The sequence below is a fragment of the Anguilla rostrata genome, chromosome 4, assembly GCF_018555375.3.
Source record: "Anguilla rostrata isolate EN2019 chromosome 4, ASM1855537v3, whole genome shotgun sequence".
Classification (NCBI taxonomy): Eukaryota; Metazoa; Chordata; class Actinopteri; order Anguilliformes; family Anguillidae; genus Anguilla; species Anguilla rostrata.
In genome coordinates, this window is record NC_057936.1 from 30416403 (window position 1) to 30433149 (window position 16747).

The window sequence follows — 16747 nt, forward strand, 5'->3', positions numbered from 1 at the left end:
ACCTGGTTGTTTGTCCATATATCTTTATTTTGAAGAAATATTTTGACACCTCATATACAAGACCTTCTGTTCCTCCCAAAGATCAGCTTCGTAAAGAAGCCAATTTGAATGCTTCTGTCCCCTAAATGAATTTCTTCACGCAGATTTAAATATTTGAAATTCATACAAAGCCAACAATAATGGTTTGTAGTACATATTGTAAGCAAAAATGGCTGCACAGAGAAGCATACAAATACACAACATTTTAAATGTAAGACCTTGCAAAAGTGTTGGTTTAAACGCTGCTTTACACATTTTTTGAAAGACCAAGCTGCATTTTCGGTCCCACTGACATCACTACCCATGATACGTAAGTAAGATGTGTGTGATCTTAGAAGGTACTGAGGGCATTGGGCATTCGTTGAGCAGAGTAAATTTAACATTATATGTGTAGTTGTATGATTCCCAATGGAAGAAGCCAGCTCGATGTCAGGCATCATAGAATTCCCCTAGCAACAACAGGCAATCAAGCAATTGCTTCATTGACTTCAATGGGGAAAATATTTAAATAAAATAAATATTTTGTAGTTAATATGTGGCAGTTAATGTTGTCTGGATATTATACATGTATTTTAACAGTCTTCTGCTCATTGGTAAGCTAAAGGGACTTTGCTTTTGAAATGTCCTTAAGGACTGTAAAGAGATGTGCATCAGTCACTACTCCTAAACCATACACTGACATTTAGGCCTATATTTTCTACCTGAAATTCCCATGCAAGTTAGGAACTGTAGGCTATATTTAGCATATACAGTAGATATTACATTATTATTTAGTGATAATCATTATTCTGTCGGATTAAAGGCATAAGCTATTGACCCTGCTGAAGATTTCATTTTACAGTAAACCGGCCTAAGCTGGTCAAGATGATTTAAACTGTGTTTTCGACACTTCTGTCTGGTTTAGCTGGTCGACCAGCTGAAACCAGGTGTTCACCAGCCTATAGTCAGCAAGTCCACCAGCTTACTCTACCAGCCTAACACACTTTAATCAGCTATGACCATTGAAGACCAGCTTATTTTCTCAACTGTTTTAGCTAGAATTTTCTGCAGGGGACTTGCATCATTGAAAGCGATCATTGAAGTAAAAAGAACAGAATGCATTACTTTAAAATAAGCTTAATGGATTTTTGTAGCATACGTAGGCTATTTGAATGCATATCTGCAATACTGGCTTTCGGGAAAGTAGGCTGATATTATAGTTGGCCTAATTAGCTGGTCTAGATGGATGAGACTGGGCCTAGAAAAACAGGGAAAGGCAACTGGATAATGCAAATAGGTCATTCATTTAAATACTTCATTTAGCTTGATATAAATTATAAATGCAAAATTTATAACACTGCACCAGTTCTGCTCAGATCAGACAACAATACAATGCATGGTTACATTAGTTTGATGGCCTACTACCCCCAGTGGTGCAACAAAGGATAGGCATGGCTACGATCAAGAGTGACCAACATGGATTCAGTGAAACTGTCCAATGCAATTTTCCTGTGGTGAATTACAAGTGTTTTACTACTATATTGTGGATCATTGTTGCAATTATTGTCATCTCAGCAGGCTAGCACCTTAACGAATGACATTGGCCAGCTAACTCTCCAGTTTTTACTTAGCTAATGTTCACTCAGCTACATGGCTAAATTACTATTTTAAATTATAGTATCTAACACACCTTGTTTGAAAGCTAGCAGTTTTGTTAGAGTCAACATGTAACACTATGCTGACTATAATACTTAACACTTAGCTATGGTTCAGGGAACATCAACCAGCAGCCTAATGAGAAATAGCCTAGCCATACGGACTTCTTTTACCATAACTAGTAATAGTATGCATTTGTCTGTATAATGCCCTTGCCATTGCTTCCAGGAGCTTCTGGTTTGGACAATGTAGCTTGAAAAATAAATCTTTTTTGACAAGTGTCAGTCTGGCAACAATTCTTCCCTATGTCTGTTTCCATATATAAATCAATAATTCTGCTCTTTTGTCCCTTTGTCTGTTTTTGTATGGGCCTCTTGCTAAATTACCCAGATATCTGATTTCTTCAATAGGCTGTTCAGCAATTCCACTGTGTAGGTGTTTTCACAGCCGGCTTGGTACAAAATGATTCTGTATTGTCACACATACATATTGTATCTCAATTACATTTTGGATGCTTTATCTTAATGAAATTCAAAGATTCTTTATTTTATCATTGAAGACTATGATTGCTTACATTTCAATTGGCATATGCTACTAAAGTAGGACAGGCATTGGCAAAGAACATTCTTTATTATGACCATGCTTGAGAAAGTGCACGCTGATCTTTATGTTCCATAGAAAACTTGAAAGGGCTATTCTACATGTTGGTAGGGATGTGAGTATTAAGTAGAGACATGAGTATAAAGTACGAGTCAGTGCAAATACACAGTTCAAAAAGAGACCATTCTAATCATTAGAAAACACAAATACCACTTGAATTACTTTGATCAATTATTATGATGAATTGCTTGATGTTTGATTCTTCATTTCTGGAAATGCTTTTTCAGGGAATCGTTTTTAAAAGGGTCAGTTACTGGGTTAATTTAGTAAAATAAATTCTTATTTGTCCAAATGCTTTCCTGTCTTATATTTATTTATTCATGTAAATTTTAATTACAAATTTGTAATGCATCTAAAATACAATTGAAGTTACCTCTGGGAAATATGTTCTTTTAATTAACTGTAATGGTGGAATGTAATTGTTTGTGGAATGTAATTGCTTGTATATGATTTTACAGTTGAAAATTGGTAGGCCATTTTTGTGTGCAAGGAGAATTACAAATCTATGTGAAAATACAATAAATACATATTTTTATCCAAGACAGTACATTAAAATAGGCTTTAAATACTCACTAGGCAGGGAGTGAATAACAGGGCTGACACTACATTCAGAAAACATCCAGGCATCTTGGCGTTTGCACAATACTATGATCTGCCTCTTCAACATATCACCCATATGCGGATGGAATAAGCAGCAGATTTTATGCTTATACATGACCAAACTTTGCAGTATTTTTGTCATTTCTGGTAAAATAGAGCGAAAATATAGAAATATTCTCTTTCAGCGGCATCGTGTGCTTCACTCGTTATTCGTGAACATACCCGCCTCCCAGCGCAAGGCCATGGCACTCTTGCGACGTCCTCCGGAGAAATTTTCGGGAAACTAAGGAAGAGAGGTACCTGAATAACTGCCGGTGGTTTCCAAACAAACCAGTGAACCAGTTCTTTATGCAAATGACTATTCACAATAATACTGTAGTTGTATTACGGCAGAGAAAGGGATTATGAATAAAAATGATTTACCCTATTTTCGCAGGAGAGTGTGGAGCGATCCATCTTGTGGGCAGTCTTCATTGGTGATGATGGTGAAGACTTGCATCTCACTGGGAGTTCTGTTGAAAAGAGCTCAAAAGCTAAATGAATTGATTTGCACATCCATTCTCAAGGACTGAAAACGTGTAGGAGTAGATATTGTTTTATTAATAATGGTCAACACTGCAATGAAAATTCTGCTTAAAAATATATTTATAACACATATTTCTATGCCATCCTCGTCTGATGTTGAAATATATTCACATACCTGAATTATCAAAGTTGTCAAGTAGATTTGGAGAAACCAGAACTGTGCTGTAGTTTTCTTTTGAATAAAGACTTTCCCTTTGCCTTTTTAGCTCTTCCTCTCTTTGTCTGACCATCTGTATCTCCTGGTCTACCAGAGACTGGGTGCTTCTAGACCGCAGTTTGAAGAAGGGGTTGTTGAGGAATGTGCTCTCCTGGGTCTCCTGCCCAACTGTGTTCAAGCAGAACTCAGACGCACTGCGGATGATCAGATTGGATGTCTCCAGTATGATGACATTGGATGTCTCTGTAGACCACTCGTTGGATTTCTTTGCCACTGGGGAAAGAACACCGCCATCTCTGGGGCCTTTTCTGGGGCTGGTAGGGCAGCTATCAGGCTCCAGGATGATGATATTATTATTATATGACTGGCCCCTTACTGGAGAAGATGTGACGATGAAGGATGGGGTCTTAACACTTGGAGACTTTGACAATCTGCAGCTGTCCTGGGTTTCAAACATCTTTCTCTTCTCCTCCACCTCTTGGCACAGCCTTTTATCAAATTTACCTGGAAGAAGAATGACAGGTCTGGCATCCTGTGTGCATTTGTTAGCATGTGGTGGTTTAGAGATCCCCCTCTCCCGCCTGAGGCTCTCCTCCCGTTCCATCGCCAGACGGATTTCCCTCTCAATAGGTGTCTCTGGGTCATCATAAGGAGACCTGCAGCTGGAGTCATCCAGGCCAGAGTCCTCGGAACTTGGGCTGAACTGTGTGTGTGCATACTCCCTCAGCCCTAAACTCTCAAATTCAGGATCCTTCTTAGGCTTGCCGATGTTTCGGACGGGCGTGTACATAAAGCTGTGTCCCCCCTGGCATGTGCTCTGTTTAGCAGCAGGTCGTTGCATCTGGCATTTGGTCTGCTCCTCCATCTTCAACCACTGTTTCCGGGCAACTCGGAAATCCACATGTTCTGTGCTGACGTTTTCGCTCTTTGTCTCTTGAATGACACAGTAATCATTGGGGACCTTCTTGTCTGGGTCAACCTTCGTTGAGTGAATTGGGTGCATGTTGTGTTTTGAAACCTGACAGAGCTCGTCCTTGTCCTCAGAGATGTTTGACAACCCATGAATGGGAGAGTCATTATAGTGGCTTTCATGCATCTCTAAGTCATTGTCTATTAGTTGCTCCGGTTCTGCTAGGACTTCCTCATCTATTGGGATTTCCGCCTCAACTTCGGTTTTGACAGGACTCTTCTCTGTCACGTCACTTTTTTGAATGAAGAGATCCCGGGCACTCTGCTCCAGGCTATTGCCAAAAAAGAAATCATAATCATCATCATCTTCTTTATTGATAGAGGAGGAGAATATTGTCCTCCATTTCTCATCGGTCTCACTATCGGAGGAAGCAGCGGCAATTTCAACGCGCAGGCAGCTATTAAGGTTGTCCTCGAGCTCATGGTATGATTCTGAGGAGATGTCAGATGAGGCATCCTCTCTGGTACACTGCTCTAAGGGGGACTCTTGTGTTTTGGTTTGGTCCATATTTTCCAGAGTGACATCATGTGGTACAAGTTCAGCTTTCTCTGTAACACAGTCACCTTCAGCCCCATCTGTGGTGGGCACAGAATTATCAGGTGTCCTTTCGTTCAGCAAGTCTTGTCTCTTGTGAGCCAGTTCATTTTCATAAACGCTTCCTGTGCTAGAAGGTGTATCAGAAATGGATGAGGTGATGGATTCAGTTCGGTTGAAAATGTCAGATCCTGTTTCTAAGGCAATAGCCTCTTTATGAAAAGGATTTTCGGTCTCATCCCCATTTGATAACTTATTGTGCTCCTCAGTTCCAGTTATGCCTTCTGGTAAGTCTGTCAAAATGTCATCCATCACACTTGTTTCTACAGAATCTGAGAAATCAGCTTCCTCAATCAAGCCCTTATTTTCAGCAATCCCTTTCTCCAAAGAATCCATTTTATATTCAATTACAGTGGCCATTTCAGATAGCTGGCTGGTCTCCATGGTTACAGCTTCCAGAGAGTTTTTTTGTTCTTTTTGCTTCTGAATTCGAAAGTGTCTGCAGTCTTCACTCAGTTCCTTTCCATTTGTCTGTTTCGCCCCAGCTGTGGCTCTCTATAAGTCAAATAACATGTATCTAGTCAGTAAGAGAGGATACAGGGAATTTGATTTCACTTATATTAAAAACAAAATATTTCAACAGATTTCATCACCTTCTCACACCCCTAAAATCCTTTGATACACTGACAATACTAGGTGTATATCTCATTCTACTGCACTAGTCCAATATAAACAGAATAATGCTAGAGCAATTTAAAAAGAATAAAGTTCCTGTCCATCTAGCCACTTATGTCATTTTTTGTGACCCCACCCCTTCATTCATCCTCTGTATTTCTTTGACTTTCTTTTTTCCCCCAGTAGTATGTAGGAGGCTAGATGGAAGCTTATAATTTCTATAATTCTCCATGACACTCATTACATACAGAAAAGTGTTTCATTTTTACTAATTGTACTCTGAAATCTCTTGGAGGCAATAAATTATAAAAACAACATGATTGTGTTTTTATTTTTATGTGAATATGGTTTCAGGGTTGCATGCAGATGTGAAGTACTGAAAATTTGTTTTTCATTCCAATCGCACAAATATTGTTTCTAACCAAGGACTCCATTTCACCTATGCCTGGGTTCCGTTCCAGAAAGCGGGCTCAAGAAATCTTAAACTTTAAGAGTGACTTGACTGAGCCAGGTGCAGAATATCTAACATCGAGGAAACGTGTATTAGGCAAATGGAACATCCTTGCTCAGTCAAGCGTTAGCTTGAAAATATTTTCTCAATGATGCACTTGCCCATCCTTGCTGAAGCAACCTTCAAGCTCCTTGAAGGACCATTTAATGGATTGGAATGTCCTCAAAGATGGCGAACCTTGATCAATTTCCGGGTCAGGCGAGGATAAGGACGGATAAAATAGGCGTTTGGAATGAGCCCCAGGACACCTTGGTGCCGCTTACACTTTGAAACGAGTATCATTTAATCTTTAATGACCACAGTGAGTCATCACAGTGTTAGGTTTTATTTAATCTGAGGGAAGATCGCCCCCTATTGGCCAACCAACACCACTCCCAGCCACAACTTTTCCCTGGCGGTCTCACCAAGCTCACACTTTCTTAGCTTCAGCCATTCAGCAGGAGCTGGGTACAAAGTGATATGGCTACTGGCTCAATGTGATCCGGTTTCATATTTTGGCAGCCAGACTTCACCAACTCGTAATGATAAAATAACATTTAACCGTGTTATTGACTTTCACATTTTGAATGATTTTTCTAAGCTGATTTTTAATAGCTAGCCTTGCAGCTTCATGGTATATTTATTTTCTTTATACAGATTCAATATGTACTGACAAGATTTATCATTGTTGCTGAACTTTTGTGTTTGTTACTGTAGCAGTGTTCACGTGATTCTATATGCATATGTTGCATGTGTGTGTCAGTGACACTTTGAAAGCGTGCAATATTTGTTAAGGGACACCAAGTGACAACACAATAACATAACGTGGAGTACATTTGAAATTGTTCTCTACGTGACAACATAACATAATAACATAACATAACGTGCATCACTCAGACCATGCTTGTTCATGGTAGACTTAATGGTCGCCCCTCTACCATGGTAGCCCCATGGTAGAGGGGCGACATAGCTCAGGAGGTAAGACCGATTGTCTGGCAGTCGGAGGGTTGCCGGTTCAAACCCCGCCCTGGGCATGTCGAAGTGTCCTTGAGCAAGACACCTAACCCCTAACTGCTCTGGCGAATGAGAGGCATCAATTGTAAAGCGCTTTGGATAAAAGCGCTATATAAATGCAGTCCATTTACCATTTACCATAAAAAGCCATCTCCAATCAAACATCACAGAAATTCTTCATGACCATACAGTATATAGAAGTAATACCTCAGCAGCAGCAACAGAAAAGGAGCTGGCATGGAAAAAAAACTGTGAAATGGAGTTAATGTGTAAGTTTCTCAGACTTTGTGTTCACTAACATGTTTGCTGAATAAAGTGTTTCATATATTTATTATTATTATTATACTTATGAGGCTATTTAAATTTTTTTGATACTTTAGACGTTTAATATGTTAGATGAAAGCACTAGATGGTTTGCCTTGCACACTGTATACTAAATCCATTTATAAAAAAAAGGAAGACCGACCTGGAGATCACTGCTTAAAAATAATGAAAACTGAGCCAGAGATTATTTGAGAGAGCATTATTTGAGCATGACATGATTTTGAGAGCTTCAGTTTTGTGTGGTTCGAGGGGGTGATGTCAATCATCGCTCTCCACTAACAGCTGCACTCGAGAGAGAGAGAGAGAGAGAGAGAGAGAGAGAGAGAGAGTGGCGTATCCCACAGGGAAACTGGATCTATACACCGTGGACATGCAGTAGCTAATCTGGATAGCCTATCAAACATTTGGCGATGCTGTTAGAGACAGCCAGGCCCTCGATACGTTTCTGAGGGGGCTTTTTTCTAGATCGCTTGAGGAAACAGGTCCGCATTGCCCGTCCAGGAAACCCGAGTGAGAGGCAGTCGTGGTAGCAGCAGTACAGCATTTCAAAGCATACCTACAGGGCTGTGAGTGTAAGGTCTGCACGGACCATTCTGTACTGCAGTTGTTGTTGAGGTTCAAAAAACCGGAGGGGCAGATAGCTCGCTGGATTGAGCTATTACAGAACAACTTTACCCTTGAGCACCACCTGGGTGAAAAGCACAACAATGCTGAAAGCTGGCAAGCGAGCAGAATGGAGGGAGGATTAGAGAAGAGAACAAGAGACCATCCTTGAGCCCGGCAAGCGCCTCCTTCGCTCTAGCACAGATACAGCCTTCTCAGCTTCTGCAGAAGTGAGTCTGGTGCTGCAGAGGATATTGGATGGGAAGTGGCCTGCTGGATCTTGCCTATCTACTTTCTCTACGAGGGTAAACGAGTTGTTGAGCCAGTGGGACTTCCTGATGCTGCACCAGAGCCTGAAATGATGAAACCCTAGGGCGAGAGTGCTGCAAGGTGCTCATGGGGGTTGGCCACTTTGGGGGCACGGGCCCCGCCAGCAGTTCTACTAGGGCTGGTACAAAAGATACGTGGAAATCTACCGTCACCGCTGAGATGCCCGCTCAGAAAATAAGGGAAGCAGCAGCCTACAGTCCCCGCTCACTAGTAGCAGCTCATGGCCATCAGCACTCCTCATCAGCAGCCATGACAACCGGTTGTCACCACGCAGTTGCAGTCCACAGTAGCCAGCTAACACTAGTAACTAACACGGCATTTCAAATTCTCAGATCCTCGTATTTGGAACAAATAATTTGGGATTTCATTCAAATGTCAACTTAATAGATCCAGATAATTTGCCAATCCCTCATTCTGGAATATCGCCCAGATGTGAATGTATATGGTAATGTGTGTGACTGCTTTTGTTGCACCCTTTTGAAAAATGTAATTTCTTTATTTAAAAAAGAGATCTGTTTACTCACAGGGCTGAAAATAAGTCCCAGCACCCACTGCATCATTATTATCAGTGTTCGGCACAATAATGCTACACAATATTACATTACCTCAAACATTAACAAAGCAAAATTCGTGCCATGTTGACTAACCAATCAGAAAAGATTCCCGTTTAAAATCTCAAAGCATTCAATTCCAACTCATGTATGCATCCACCTGAAAAAGACACACTTTGGTGTGAAAACTTAACAGATTTGCATGGGGAATTGGAATAGTTTTTCTGCTAATGTTCTGCTAAGGATTATGGTTTTCCGGGCTAGTTGAATACTAAAAATGTGAACCTCAGGTCTGATCTGTTTTAGCATTATGTTTACACACTGCCAAATGTACAGCTTTCAGCCAAAATAAGGTTCACGTCCCACGCAATTTGGAATGCGAAAATTTCTAGGAGACTTTCAGATCATGGTGTTATGTAAACAGTGCACAGGTTAGAAATATCATGTAAAGTACTTTTAGAAATAATATTTCATCATTTTTCAGACATAATTTCATATCAGTGAGTGGAATATAAAAGTACAGCTACTACAGTCTGTACTATTGATAGAAGCATGTCAGCCTACAGTGTATTTTGTGTACTCTTCCCCAGATCTATACCTCAAAACAATCCTGTCTCGGAGGTCGACGGAAAATTCCTTCGACTTCATGGCTTGGTTTTTGCTCTGACATACATTGTCAACTGTGGGACCTTATATAGACTGGTGTGTGCCTTTACAAAACATGTCCAATCAATTGAATTTACCACTGGTGGACTCCAATCAAGTTATAGAAACATCTCAAGTATGATCAATGAAAACAGGATGCACCTGAGCTTGTCTGAATGCTTATGTAAATGTGATATTTCAGTTTTTTATTTTTAATAAATTAGCAAAAATTTCTGAGAAACCTGTTTTCGCTTTGTCATTATGGGGTATTGTGTGTAGATTGATAAAAATGAAATGAATAAAAATGAATTTAATCTATTTTAGAATAAGGCTGTAACATAACAAAATGTGAAGAAAGTGAAGGAGTTTGACTACTTTCCGAAGGCACTGTAATGTTTTTCTTGAATCTGGCAAATTTCAATGTTTTTGAAAGCCACCAAAAAAACAAATGCAAAATTAGCACAGCAAGACTTTTTCTTGTACCGCTACCAAGTCAAACTTTTAATGAAATGGTTTCCTGTATTTCAGCTGAAACCACTCAAGCCAGCTGAGGCTGTAATTAAAATCGTTTAGTTCGATTTTAGTGGTTAGTAGTAAATACGGTAGTGACGTAGGTGTAGTCAGGCAGAACAGCTATCCAGGCTGAATTACACGGGACTGTTATGTAAGACTGCAGGACTGAATGTTGTGCCCACACTTCTGTAGCCCTGTGCCTGCAGCACACAAAAGCTGGCCCCTGCTGCTGCTGAAAAGGAAACAAGAACACTTCAAGCACCTGTGGGTGTGACGACCGCCCCCCTCCCCCACCCCCACCCACCCACCTTCTGCTTCCACAGGCGACACTGCATTAAGGCCACATGGGGACAGAGGCAGAACCGATGGTTACACAATCATCACAGAATTATCCATTCACATTTAACATAAACAGACCTGTGACAGAGATGTACCTTCTGTCATACCTTTTCTCATGATCTCAGTAAAGAGGGTGATTATGGGTTGGGCCTGACAGCATATAGAACTAATAACAGTTTTTTTCTCTGGAAAACATAAACATTCAAATTATTTTTGCATCTACAATATGAGTTGGCTTTCTGGCAAAAAAAGAATCGTTTATTAGTTCCATATTCTAGCAAGGCTTGGCATATCCTCCTTTTCCCTCTGAATCACACTATAATATACAGATTATTATAGCTCTTGTATTATACATATACTTTATGTACCTACTTTATGCAACAGCAACAACTATAATATTAATCAATTACACTTCAAATAAAATATATCAGTCTTTAATGTTATACCACACATTGAATGTAGTGCATGCATTTTTTCATATTTTCATTATCTGTTTGGTGTTATGAAAATCGCCATAAATATTGCCTCTCCAGTCACAAGTGTCTATAAAATAGTTTGATAAATTAAATTAGCTAACAATTTTTACACACCTTGCAAGAAATTTCCATTTTTTTTATTGCTTATTTATGAGCATCATTAATTAATCCATAAAATGTGTTTTCCGTGCTCATTCGGAAGTTCAGTAATTCAGCAACATACCTTTATGACATGCAAACCGTAGTAAACAGCTTTTTCATTCATTCTGCAAAGACATCACAATTGGCAACTGCCGTATTTAATCCATTTAATTAATAAACAAGTTTACCGAATGTGCCAATTATTCTCCGAATGCAAACATTCAAAAAACAAAATAGGAGTTTCCTCCAAGGCTGTTAATTAGGGTCTGGGTTTTCTTTATAACAACTAACCTCTGTTTGTATGGTAGTTTGCTACAATACTGAGACAGTTTGCCAATGCGAGAACTTTCTTGGCAAAAGCTCAAAAGTGTTGCCAGGGGGAAAAAGACAGAGCTGTCATTGTCACTGGCCCCAATCGGTAAAAGGAACCCACGCCGTTATCAGACATGATTATCCTCACTCTTCGCAAGAGTTGTCAAATAACCGAACCTAGAATCACACTGGTAGTAAACACGCACTGTCTAAAATCAACAGCATTCAGTCACCAAACCGTAGGCTGGCTACAGACAGTTATGCGAATTGGCAACATTCCCATGTTAATGAAATGAAATATTTACATAAGCTGGTGCAAATGTTTTACCGCTGAGATCATTCTTGCAAAGCTTCCCTATTCCAGAGAAAAAGTCTGCATGCATAAGTCCATCATAAACATGTGACCTCTACCTGTGGGTTCCCAGGCCCCTCTTGTCAATCAACCCAGACTCATCGCTCGATCACAATCAAAAATGGTTACTTCTCTTCACGCTCCGTTCACCAGTCAGCAACAGAGCCGAGGGGGACATCTATCTCTCAGTGGTTCGTGGACAAATCTGACAGTGATGTCATCTGTGTCCCCCTGCCAAGTTCTGGAGGGCTGTCCATCCAGAGCCCTTCTCTTTCACACAAGGGGATGGAACATTCAATAGAACAGCCGGTGCTGGCTTGTCTTAGCATCACAGTCTGTTAGCAGTCACAAGCTACATAATCCAATCTAGTGCTTCACCTCTATCCTCTACACATTTTCACTGACAGTTATTAGCTTACTATTGGCAAATTGTCCTGCTGATATTTTGCCATCAGTGCAATTACATAAGTTCAACCCAAAGAGTTCATAGGAACAGGAGGGATTTATGAAGTTAATTCATTGATTGTCATTAGAGAATACCCTGGATTATAGTGTCAGCTTCTTTGGAATTTAAAAATTCTGATAAGGAGGTGAAAAGCAAATTCCAGTGCTCATGGAATGACATGATGATCTTGTGAAATTAATCTAATATTTAAAATGCTTTGAAGCCCATTTTATTCTCAATTATAAGTAATTGAGTAAAAAAGTTAATATAATGATTTAGGATAAGGCAATTTGATGATATTGCTAAACACGTCTAACTTCTGCTTAACTTAATAGTCATGGCAACAATTTAACTTAGCCTTTTGCTTCTTCATATTCCAATCAAACTGAGGAAAAAAAAAGGTTTGTTTTTTTTTAAAGAAAAAATTACTATTTTAAATCACAATGCACCACGGCAACCCTGGCATCACAAAACTTTCTCAAGCTCACTTGATGCATGTAAGTACAGGTCTTTAGTGGTTGACAACAACAGTGCCCTTCACTTACATTAAATAATTCAGCAGCGGTCATGTTTATACAGGACAGAAATGAAGCAAGCTGAAGAATGACATCATTTCCCATTTTCATGCAAGGAGCATTTAACACAGAAGACAGAGGGATATCACCTCTACTTTGTAAAAGACACATGTTTTGAGAAAATGTGCTCTCTAAGTAGCCATAAGAGTAAATACAGCAGGTGATGCAGAATACACTGTCTTTTATTTTTGTTCTATTTTGGCAGATATTGATCTGCACAGGAAGGCTGACTGGTCTCAAGTTCAGTCGACCAAAGAAAAGTATTGGCATAAATGCCACTGAAATGTCATTTACCATCATTGCAAGCTTAAATCTCTGGTTCCATCACAATCCTCTCTTCGTAACAGGACAAGACATGCTATTTTTTCACTTCATGATTGAGGAAAACAGACTTCGGATTGATACCTAGCTTCCAGAGAACCCATTGAGTCGCCATTTTAGCCCACGCACTTTCAGAGTATAGTCACTGAGTGGCCAAGGCCATACTTCCACTTTGCAATGATTGCACAGGTCTTGTTTCGATGGCCCGAGACTGATTGCCATGCATGGGATGTGATGACAGCCACTACCTGACATCATTACTGAAATGTGGGCCGTTCCAAATTGCGGGTGCTTACAACCTCTGCTAGCCCTCATTTAACAAAGTGTCATAAAGCTTTCCAAGTTGCCTGTGAGTCACACAAAGCCAAGGAAGGTGACGAAACACTGCAGCAGAATCTGCTTCACCATCTCAAGTATTTTCACGGGCGAATAATGCTTGGTGAATCATATGAGCAGACACCTTGAAAAGAGACAAGAGCAGTGCGGGGGATTACCATTCAATAAAACCTAGAGCCAGCTGTAAGAGGAAGAGAACACTTCTGAAAAGCACTGAGCCTCCAGAGGCTCTATTTTTCATGTCTCTAGTGCAGTGTAGAACGTGTTGATCTAGCACAAAATGAGAATGAACATTTGAAAAAATATATTTTAAGAAAAAGCTTGGCACATCTGAACACTTGCCCCCATGCTGGAAATAGGACACATACAGTAATATTTATGAACATAAGTTAATGATTGTTTTTTTTTTTTTAAATGAACACTACCAAGGTCCTTTAAAAATAAACAAGACCCTACTATATATGTAGGCACACTTTCTTATTTAGCATGATGTGTATTGGAAATGAGGGCGTACTATATGGGGAATGTCTGATCAAGGTTTCCAATGAATGTCATGCAAAGCTTAATTCTGATGGACACAGGTTTGACATAGTCAAACGGGGTCCCTGTATGACAACATTTTTTCATATGAAGATTCAAAATAGTTTAATATTGATGACAAAAATAAATTTTAAAGACTGAAAACCCCTGTATAGTATGTTCAGAAAACTATGTGTTCTTGATACTGAAGTGCAGATTTAAATCAGTGACTATGTGCATTTCCTTAAATTTGAATGGTACATTTAAACAATGTTTTTATTTTTTCAGATGAACATTGCCAAAATTTGCCAAATTGCCAAATTGCTAAAATAAATATATTTTTTCTCAAAACAATGGCCACTCTGTAGGTGAATTAAATCCGGGTTAATTTCATTTTCGAGATTTCATTTGCAGCCATTGAAAGCATAATCAACATCAGAAGGCAAAACACAGACAATATAATTGAGAGAATGCAGCCACTAATCAGAGGTACAACAGCTGCAACTGCCACCTGCTGCACAACAATGTTCACATCTAGTCGGCATGAAAGCATCGCTTCACCTCAGGGTCAGCTTTCACATTCAGTCAGATGTGTGTTTATCTCGGGGAGCAATTACAGCATCCGCGTACTTCCCAGAACGACAGCATTAATTGGTTAATTTTTACAGTTGTGCCCTTTTCGCCCAAGCATGCCAAATTACTGCCGACACAGAAAGATACACACAGTGCATCTTTCTAAAATGTGAATAGCATCACCAACCTCAGCTGCACACCAGTATGCTAAGGAGAAACCTAATAAGAATACACTTTCAGGTTACAGAGAAATATATTTCAGCCTACTGTATATGTCACAGCAATGCGTTTTTCCAAAACAAATTCCTGAACCACCTAACCAGAATTAAAATATTACATAAAAAGGATTGACATTGTACTGAAGTGTGGGATTTGTATATCAAGACAGTCCCATAGTTCACTCTGCCTGTTATTTCCTTTCCAGCTGGCACTGTTCTTAATTTTTTTTGTTACCTTCACCCACACAGTTAAACAGAGAGCAGCATGCACATGATAAAATACTGAATTTCCCTATGAACTTCAATCTCCTAATCTGTTGTCTCTACCTTCTCCCCGAGCCTCTGTCCTGACTGTTCAATATCTGTTCAGCCCTCTTGGCAACAGATATCCGCTTAGGAGAGAAAGTGTGGCAGTTTTCTTCCGACAACACTTACATAACGGAATTCTGCTGTTGTATAGTAAACTACAATCAATCACTTTTTAAAAAATCATTCAAAAACTTTTCTCAGTTGTTGTGGTCCTTCCCATCCTACCTTCAGTCAGCGCTGAAACTCAGCTGGCTCTTTCGCTGTGTGGTGGATGCTCTGCCTCGCAGTTGCCACTGCGACTGGAACACTGATTGAATGTGTGAGGATCAGCCAATGGCAGAGCAGCATATCTTGTGCAGAGCGACACACACACACACATACACAGGCACACACAAGCACCCAAGCCTACACCTCTGTTTCATTTCCAAAGGGCACTATTTTATGTTAGTAGCTGAGAAACAAGCAGATAAAAGCAAAATTGGGAACAAAATGCAAACTTAGAGAAAGGTTTTAAGTGTGTATTTGACATCATTATCGCATAATGCCAGATCTCTTTCATTTTAGCTGAACAACATCATCAGTCGAAAGCTGATTTTAAAATTTTCTTTTGACTGTTGTTGTTGCTGTTGTTGTTGTTGTAGTATAATATTATGACTTGAAGTATAATGTGAAGAATTCCAATAATTCTTTACTCTCTGCCTTGACAATAATTTCGTTAATTGTGAAAGCAGAGATTAGAGAACTATTGGAATTCATAACATTATGCTACAAGACTACATTAATGGAATATCTGCCTTTCTCTTTCCTACAGCGGCAGATGCAAAGTACACATTCATTATTATCTTGAATTTTTAAATGTTTTCCCCCGAATGTGTAATCTGTGTGCAGTTCAGTACAGTACACACAGGAGGAAAATGTATCTCAAAATGGAAGTATTTTAATGCACATGCACTTGAGAAAACCAAAGCTCTGAACAGTGGTTTCATTTTATCTTTACAACAATATAAAAGGAGACTCTTATGCCATAATGTTAAAGCCTGGAGGATAGACTCATTTCTACCACTACTACTACTACTACTACTACTACTATTATTATTATTATTAGTAATAATAATAATAATAATAATAATAATAATAATAATAATTCTATTGGTTTTATGGGAAGATGCTCAGAAAATCTCAAAACGCACAATTTTAGTGTGTTAAATAAATCTCTGTCATTTGAATATCAGCAGAAATGATTAAAATCACTCCTACTTCTCAGCTTCTGTTTGGACAGAGAGCACTCAAAGGCACAAGAACAATGCATGAATAATGAAGTATATCACTCCTTCGAAAAAAGGAGAGGGTCTGTGCAATAAAGCATGGGAAGGGAATTTCCTGAAACTGTAATCATCTTGAGGAAAAAACAAAAGGGAAATTCAAGCCTAATAAGACTAAATAACTAAATGGTTTCAGGGTCTTGGCGGCCAGACATCCAGCACAATAATATGCTATACATTTTAG

General features: G+C 39.3%; 1 protein-coding gene across 2 annotated transcripts; it reads right to left on the reverse strand.

Annotated features, from left to right (window-relative positions):
* Positions 1-6: 6 nt before the first annotated feature.
* LOC135253193 (uncharacterized) lies at positions 7-15752 on the reverse strand. Of its 2 annotated transcripts, none has more exons than XM_064332186.1 (4): positions 15467-15752; positions 3635-5735; positions 3358-3446; positions 7-3217 (listed from the first exon to the last, which is right to left on the reverse strand). In XM_064332186.1, exons 2-4 carry the CDS (start codon positions 5622-5624, stop codon positions 3134-3136), a joined length of 2163 nt encoding a protein of 720 aa, XP_064188256.1. In that variant the 5' UTR covers positions 5625-5735; positions 15467-15752; the 3' UTR covers positions 7-3133. The 2 variants fall into 2 exon arrangements, with proteins under 2 accessions (XP_064188256.1, XP_064188257.1); XM_064332187.1 differs by lacking the exon at positions 15467-15752 and adding an exon at positions 12005-12626.
* Between the last annotated feature and the right edge of the window lie 995 nt (positions 15753-16747).